General features: G+C 47.4%; 1 protein-coding gene across 15 annotated transcripts in view; it reads left to right on the top strand.

The window, feature by feature from the left end:
- LOC102121273 (polyprenol dehydrogenase) overlaps positions 1-8,792 on the top strand; it is a 389,469-nt gene that overhangs the window by 251,002 nt on the left and 129,675 nt on the right. For 11 of the 15 annotated variants that reach the window (XR_010584122.2, XM_074030407.1, XM_074030411.1 and 8 more), the window contains one exon: positions 3,252-3,353. The exons of 2 other annotated variants lie outside the window; for them this stretch is intronic. Coding sequence is in view for 12 of the 13 variants with exons in the window: in XM_074030407.1 (XP_073886508.1) it covers positions 3,252-3,353 (102 nt within the window). In the remaining variant the exon portion in view is untranslated. Of the gene's footprint in view, positions 1-2,727; positions 3,163-3,251; positions 3,354-8,792 lie in introns of all 15 variants that reach the window. 2 more of the 15 variants (XM_074030415.1, XM_074030417.1) reach the window with 1 other exon arrangement.

The raw sequence follows: 8,792 nt of genomic DNA, 5'->3' as shown, positions 1-8,792 counted from the left end.
GCTATATATAAAGGGGGTTTATTCAGCATTAACTCACAGGACACAAGGTCCTACGATACGCTGTCTGCAAGCTGAGGAGCGTGGAAGCCAGCCCGAGGCCTAAAGCTGAAGAACTTGGAGTCCAATTTTTGAGGGCAGGAAGCCTCCAGCACGGGAGAAAGCTGTAAGCTGGAAGGCTAAGCCAGTCTAACCTTGCCACATTCTTTTGCCTGCTTTTTATTCTGGCCGTGCTGGCAGCTGATAAGATGGTGTCCATCCCGATGAAGGGTGGGGTCTGCCTTTCCCAGCCCACTGACTCAAATGTTCAGCTTCTTTGTCAGCACCCCCCAGGCACACCCAGGATCAATACGTTGCGTCCTTCAATCCAATCAGGTTGACGCTCGGTAGTAACCGTCACACCTGGCGTCTGTTTCTCTGATTGTAAGGACACCAGTCCTACTGGATGAGGGCCTCACCCTTATGAGCTCCTACAGGCCCTGTCTGCAAATAAAGTCATCATGGAAGTTTCAGGGTTCTGATGATGAGGGAGGGAGGGCGCGGTTCAGTCTATAATGATGTCCTGTATCTATTGCAAAGAAAAAATGAAGGCGCTATTCCATTCCTCCAAACCAGGGAGGTTTGCGAGAGTTACAGACAAAAAGGTTTTTTAGGGGGGTACAGTTCATTCCGTAACAATGCTCTCTCGCTATCGCAAAGAAGAAAGGAAGGGGTCGTTCAGTTCCTCCAAAGCAGGAGATTTGCCAGAACTCCAAACAAAAGGAATTTTTTTTCCATCTTGATCCCTATTTATCAACACGTGCCTCCTTATCTTTCCAGCTGGCTTCATCTCTTGGGTAGCATTAATTTCAGAAATCTGTATTTCTGACTTGCCCTCAGGAAACCCCTTTAGATGTTAGAAATTCTTCTGTGGATGAAGTTATCTTTTTTTTTTTTTTCTCTGAGACATAATCTTGCCTTGTTGCTCAGGCTGGAGTGCAGCGGCGCAATCTCGGCGCACTGCAACCTCCACCTCCTGGGTTCAGACAATTCTCCTGCCTTGGCCTCCTGAGTCGCTGGGATTACAGGCACCCACCACCACGCCCGGCCAATTTTTGTATTTTTAGTAGAGACGGGGGTTTCGCCACGTTGGCCAGGCTGGTCTTGAACTCCCGACCTCAGATGATCCGCCCCCCTCAGCCTCCCAAAGTGCTGGGATGACAGGGGCCCGCCACCACACCTGGCCAGATGAGGTTACCTTCATGAGACTCGGGGTTTGCCGTCTGTCGCTGAGTTGCCAATAAAAGAAAAGTTGGATGAGTTATTTGTGGCGTCAAGAGCAACACTTAGAATTGTAGAATCGCTTTCTCCATTGGAGGCTCTGGTGTGAGGGCTACAGGCTGTGTGAGTGTCATTCACCACGCTAGGTGCCGAAAGGGGCGTCAGACATAGCAGCTGCGTGAGTCTCCTCTCTTCATATGATACCGTCTCACTGTCAGAGTCACAGTGACAGAGGCATTTGTTGCCAAGGATTCACACTCCAGTAGGGTTAACATTTTTCTTCTCTATGAGTTCCTTAGGGTTACTGTAAAAAGCACATCTTCTCTTCTCTCAATAAGTTTTAAGTGACATTTAAAAATATTCAAGCCTGTGACTTGACCTAATTGTTCAGCATTTGACTCGTTCTATTAAATGGAGCGCCTTGTCAATTTCAAGTCCTTTATACTTGCAATTGTTAAGAGTTAAAAGGTAGTTGGTTTTGTCGCAGACAACGCGTTAAGGAATCCTTCCACGTTTTTCCCGACTTTAAAATTAAAGATTCTCAGGGCGCTGTGTAGAGCAGTGAAAATGAGACCTCGTGTGTGTGTGTGCGCGTGTGTGTGCGCGTGTGTGTGCGCGCGTGTGTGTGTGCGTGTGTGTGCGCGTGTGTGTGCGTCTGTGTGCGCGTGTGTGCGTCTGTGTGCGCGTGTGCGTGTGCGAGCGTGTGCGTGTGTGCGTGTGCGCGTGTGCGTGCGTGTGCGCGTGCGTGTGTGTGCGCATGTGTGCGTGTGTGTGCGCGTGTGTGTGCGTCTGTGTGCACGTGTGTGCGTCCGTGTGCGCGTGTGCGTGTGCGAGCATGTGCGTGTGCGCGTGTGCGTGCTTGCGTGCGTGCGCGTGCTTGCGTGTGCGCGCGCGTGCGTGTGCGCATGTGTGCGTGTGTGTGTGCGCGCGCGCGCCTGGAGGAGAACGGGTGTTCCACTTGGGTGAGAGGATTGGCTGTGAGCTTCAGACCAGGAAATGTGTCATCTAGCCAAGCACCTGGCTGAGTGTGCCGGAGTGAGGACCTTGAACAGAACCTTCCTTTTCTGTTATTATTCGCTACAGAGCTAAAAGGGCCAAATATATCCTGTGAAAACCTTCTTTTTTTTTTTTTTAAATAAAAGACCAGATCCCTCCTTCAACTGTACACATTTTTAAATAAAATCATATTGAACTAAAAAAAAAAAAAAAAACCCAAAACTGGGGAACTTGCAGAATAGAAATCTATCCTCTCCCAGGTCTGGAGGACAAGAGGTTAAATCCAGGGTGTCTCGGGGCTGAGCTCTGTCGGGACGCTCTAGGGCACGATCCTTTTGGCCTTTCCCAGCTCCTGAGGGCTCCAGACATCCCAGGGCTTGTGGCTACATCACTCTAGTCTCTGCCTCTGTCTTACCATCATTTTCTCTCATCTGTCTCAAGCATCCCTCTGTCTCCTTCTCATAAAAACCCCAGGTTGGGCACGGTGGCTCACGCCTGACATCCCAGCACTTCGGGAGGCCCAGGTGGGCGGATCATCTGAGGGCAAGAGTTCGAGACCAGCCTGGCCAACATGGTGAAACACTGTCTCTACTGAAAAAAAAAAGAAAAAAAAAATCAGTGAGCTGAGATCCGGCCACTGCACTCCAGCCTGGGCGACAGAGCAAGACTCCATCTCCGAAAAAAAAAAACCAAAAAAAAAAAAACCAAAATATAAAAATTAGCCAGATGTGGTAGCATGTGCCTGTAATCCCAGCTACCCGGGAGACTGAGGCAGGAGAATCGCTGGAATCGCTGGAACCCGGGAGGCAGAGGCTGCAGTGAGCTGAGATCACGCCGCTGCACTCCAGTCTGGCAACAGAGCGAGACTCTGTCTCAAAAAGAAAAGAAAAGAAAAGTGTGACTTCCCAGGTGAAATTGAAATGGACCTGTTTAGAAATTGTCTTAATCTCTGAAATAGGTTGGAAGGTAACCAGGCATTTGTTGTTGTCCTTTTCCAGTGGAATTTTTATTCTGTGACCTGGCTTCCATGATGTCTATCCGGGACTTTGTCCAGAAGTTCAAGATGAAGAAGATTCCTCTCCATGTTCTGGTCAACAATGGTGAGTCCTGGTGAACTTGCTGCAAGCCAGGGGTTAATTGGAAGGACGGGAGCTCTAGCTTTCATGTGACAGAAGTGTCTGAGCAAAACAGGATATCCATGGAAATTATTGCACAGACCTGCTATTTGTAGTCACTGCTTCATGTCACAGATGGCTTTGGAGGACCATCATTCTTGTTAGTATGTTACTTTTAAATAATGGTCACCGGATAACATGTTGTATGGAGCTGACACGTTCACTTGTCCACTTTGACTAAAGTGTATTACGCACACGCTAAGGGTTGGTGTTTCCCCAAATGTTGTCTTGCAAAATCATCACCACACTCCCCTGAGACTCATGATTTGGGCTCTAGAAGCTCATTCTCGTGTATCTCTTGATTTTACTCCCTGTTCAACATCCTTACCCAGACGGGTGGAGTCAGTATCTCCCCTTCCCCATCTTCAGTCTGCCCGTCTGCCAGTCTTCAACACAAACCACCCTTGATCCTGAGCCCTTGTTTGAGCCTCGCTGAGCTCTTGATGTCATTGCAAACCTTGAGCCCTTCTTTGCGCCACGCTGAGCCCTTAACGTCATTGCAACACTTAATATTTCTCCTCGCAGTACTGATGCCCGTTACTCTCATCCCCTGCTACAGTCCATTTTATTTTTTATAAAAGTTAACCTGAACCCTCCACACTGAGGAGGTACAGTTATTGACATCTCCAAACTAAGTAAATACATAGAACTGAAGTTCTCAGAAATACACCGAAAAACATGTGTGCTAGTAGAATTTAACACATCGCTTTCACAGATGGAGACCAGATGGAAATTTAGAGAGGAAATAAATAGTGCCATGAATACAGTGGATAGGACAGACATAAGTCAGTGAGCCCGTCGAGACAGCACCTTCCTTTCAAATATATGAAATATTTATCAAGTTATTGATACTTTAGATGGCAGACAAAAAAATCACCAAAAGGGTCTTGGGATTACCCAGTGTAATTACTCAATTTCCCACCTAGACCATTAAAGATTCTTAATTCTGCAAAACCCCTTTTGCTTTCTGAGGTACTGTTGTCATTAATTCTGGACATTAGGATATGGACGTGTCTGCAAGGAGGGAGAAAACATTATTCTCTGTGCTAAAGTCGTAACACCTGTCCGTTTCCAGCTGCCAAGATGTGGTAGCTTCCATCTAATTTTTTTTTTCCTCTTTGTCTTGATGTGTTTTGTGTTTTTCTGCAACATTAATGGGATCGGAGGATAGGAAAGTGGATGAGATATCCACGCTTCCCCTCAACCCACTTGTTTAATTGGAAATTATTATGCTACAGTTTAAAGGAGAAGCATGGGATATAAAACGATACATAGAGTGTGACGCCAATTTATGCATAAAAATATGTGCAGACATAGCTGTGATGTGTGAGTGCATGTGTATTTGTATATGTATTTGATGTATGATGTCTATGTATTTATGCATAAAAATATGTGCAGACATAGCTGTGATGTGTGAGTGCATGTGTATTTGTATATGTATTTGATGTATGATGTCTATGTATTTATGCATAAAAATATGTGCAGACATAGCTGTGATGTGTGAGTGCCACTCAAATAGCTACAGACACCACCATTTCCATGTACTTAGCCTGGTAAGAAATATCGTATTATCAATGCTAGTGGCTGTTGTTGGAAGGTCCGGAATGATTTTAACTTTCTGTGTCTTCTCGTTGGAGGTTAATAACACTTTTCAGATTTGCCATCCTGGTGGGATCTTAAGCTTCTATGCAGGAGTCAATGATTTCCCAGTCAACACCCATTTGGAATCTTCTGTCTCAGCACTGGGTGTGGACTTCCTTTGCTGAAGCCCCATCTGTATTTTAAGTGATTAGAATTGTAGCATTATAAGTCAGCAAATGTGGAGACCACTTAGAGGGACCGTGGAGATCCTGTGCAACCCAACGTCTCATTTCTTCATTGCGTGTAACATTCTTACTCATTAGTAATGGGAGCAGTTTATCACAGAGCAGTTGGAAATGGACATGCATGACTGACATGGTGCCCTGTGCAGAGACACAGAAAAACAGAAATGTCTATCCTCTTAGGGACTTTTCTGCAGCTACTTCCATCCATTTGCTATGGCCTTGCATCCACCAGTAAGCAGAAAAAACTAGGAATCTCAGGCCAGGTGCGGCGGCTCACACCTGTCATCCCAGCACTTTAGGAGGCCGAGGCAGATGGATCACAAGGTCAGGAGTTCAAGACCAGCTTGGACAACATAGTGAAACCCCGTCTCTACTAAAAATATAAAAATTAGCCGGGCGTGGTGGCGGGTGCTTGGAGTCCCAGCTACTCAGGAGGCTGAGGCAGGAGAATCGCTTGAACCCGGGAGGTGGAGGCTGCAGTGAGCCGAGATCATGCCATTGCACTCCAGCCTGGGCAACAGAGCAAGACGCCATCTCAAAAAAAAAAAAAAATTAGGAATGTCAGATATGATATGTTTCTCCAGCGGACTCTTACTCTTTTCTGGGGGGAACAGAATTTTACTGAGCAATGAGTATATGAACCACATCTGTGACAGTGGATACAGGCTAACACCAGCCTCACCAGTGTATTCTCCATCACTCAACCACCACTGTGACAGTGGATACAGGCTAACACCAGCCTCACCAGCATATACTCCATCACTCAACCACCACTGTGACAGTGGATACAGGCTAACACCAGCTTACACAGCCTCACCAGCGTATACTCCATCACTCAACCACCACTGTGACAGTGGATACAGGCTAACACCAGCTGACACAGCCTCACCAGCGTATACTCCATCACTCAACCACCACTGTGACAGTGGATACAGGCTAACACCAGCTTACACAGCCTCACCAGCATATACTCCATCACTCAGCCACCACTGTGACAGTGGATACAGGCTAACACCAGCTTACACAGCCTCACCAGCGTATACTCCATCACTCAACCACCACTGTGACAGTGGATATAGGCTAACACCAGCCTCACCAGCGTATACTCCATCACTCAACCACCACTGTGACAGTGGATACAGGCTAACACCAGCTGACACAGCCTCACCAGCATATACTCCATCACTCAACCACCACTGTGACAGTGGATATAGGCTAACACCAGCCTCACCAGCGTATACTCCATCACTCAACCACCACTGTGACAGTGGATACAGGCTAACACCAGCCTCACCAGCGTATACTCCATCACTCAACCACCACTGTGACAGTGGATACAGGCTAACACCAGCTGACACAGCCTCACCAGCGTATACTCCATCACTCAACCACCACTGTGACAGTAGATACAGGCTAACACCAGCTGACACAGCCTCACCAGCGTATTCTCCATCACTCAACCACCACTGTGACAGTGGATACAGGCTAACACCAGCTGACACAGGCTCACCAGCGTATACTCCATCACTCAACCACCACTGTGACAGTGGATACAGGCTAACACCAGCTGACACAGCCTCACCAGCGTATACTCCATCACTCAACCACCACTGTGACAGTGGATACAGGCTAACACCAGCTGACACAGCCTCACCAGCGTATTCTCCATCACTCAACCACCACTGTGACAGTGGATACAGGCTAACACCAGCCTCACCAGCATATACTCCATCACTCAATCCCCACTGTGACAGTGGATACAGGCTAACACCAGCCTCACCAGCATATACTCCATCACTCAACCACCACTGTGACAGTGGATACAGGCTAACACCAGCCTCACCAGCATATACTCCATCACTCAACCACCACTGTGACAGTGGATACAGGCTAACACCAGCTGACACAGCCTCACCAGCGTATACTCCATCACTCAACCACCACTGTGACAGTGGATACAGGCTAACACCAGCTGGCACAGCCTCACCAGCGTATACTCCATCACTCAACCACCACGTTTACCTTTTGCAATGGCTGTTGCTTTCCTAGGATGCTCCTCTGTTCCTTTTCTCAACAGATTTTAAACAAGGCACACAGGGCTCTCAGATAGAAAAATATTCTGGAAACTGGGACAGGGTAGGATTTGAATCAAAAGAGTCTTGTTGTTGGATTGGCTTTGTACCCTATCTCTTCTGTAGAGAATCTCATGCACATATAGGGTTTACTTCTTCCTAGACTTATCTAGATCTTCCTTGCATGCTAAGACTTTTTACCTTCGCTCAATGCTTCCGAGGCACCTCAAGGCAGGAAGTCCAGTGTGGAGTTCCTGAGCCCATGGCTGACACCGGTTCTACAGGAGAATATTTCCTTCTCCCGTTTTTAGAAGACTGTCAGCATTTCTTCACCCATGGCCTCCCACCTGACCTTAAAGCCAACAATGATAGTGGCTCACGCCTGTAACCTCAGCACTTTGGGAGGCCGGGGCAGTTGGATCACGTGAGGTCAGGAGTTTGAGACCAACCTGGACAGCATAGTGAAACCCCGTCTCTACTAAAATTACAAAATTAGCTGGGCGTGGTGACGCATGCCTGTAATCCCAGCTATTCGGGAGGCTAAGGCAGGGGAATCGCTTGAACCTGGGAGGTGGAGGTTGCGGTGAGCTGAGATCGTGCCACTGCACTCCAGCCTGAGTGACAAGAGCGAAACTCCATCTCAAAACAACAACAACAAGAACAACAACAACAAAGCCAGCAGTGAGACACCTTTGAATCTCTCTCTCTCTTGTTCTCTCTCTCTCCCTCTCTTCCCTTCTCTCTCTTTCTCTCAACTTGCCTTCTCTTTTTTTAATCTCCTTCACTTACTCTTGTTCTTTTGCCTGCCTTGTAGAAGAAGCGTTGTGATGATTTGGGGCCCGTCAGGATCATCTCAGATCGTCGCCTCATCTCAGGATCTTCCACTGAATCACATCTGCAAAGGCCTTTTTGCCGTGACAGTCACATTTTCATGTGTTCCAGAGATGAGGACATGGACATTTTTTTCATGTTTTCAGTTATTACTCTACCAAATTGGGAATAGGTTGTGGGCGTCTTTGGGGCCATTATCCTGTCTACCACATGAGATTAGGATGTGGACATCTTTGGGGCCATTATTCTGTCTCCCATATGGGGATTAGCATATGAACATCTCTGGGGCCGTTACTCTGTGTTGCACATGGGATTTAGGATGTGGACATCTTTGGGGCCATTATTTTGTCTACCACATGGGGATCAGGATGTGGACATCTTCAGGGCCATTATTCTGTCTCCCACATGGGATTAGGATGTGGACATCTTTGGGGCCATTGCTCTGTCTACCACATGGGATTAGGACGTGGACATCTTTGGGGTCATTATTCTGTCTCCCACATGAGGATTAGGATGTGGACATCTTTGGGGCCATTGCTCTGTCTACCACATGGGATTAGGACGTGGACATCTTTGGGGTCATTATTCTGTCTCCCACATGGGGATTACAGTGTGGGCATTTTGGGGGTCATGAT

This window comes from Macaca fascicularis, chromosome Y (assembly GCF_037993035.2).
Source record: "Macaca fascicularis isolate 582-1 chromosome Y, T2T-MFA8v1.1".
Taxonomy (NCBI): domain Eukaryota; kingdom Metazoa; phylum Chordata; class Mammalia; order Primates; family Cercopithecidae; genus Macaca; species Macaca fascicularis.
Note: the sequence above shows the minus strand (reverse complement) of the source record. Positions and strands in the feature narration are given on the sequence as shown.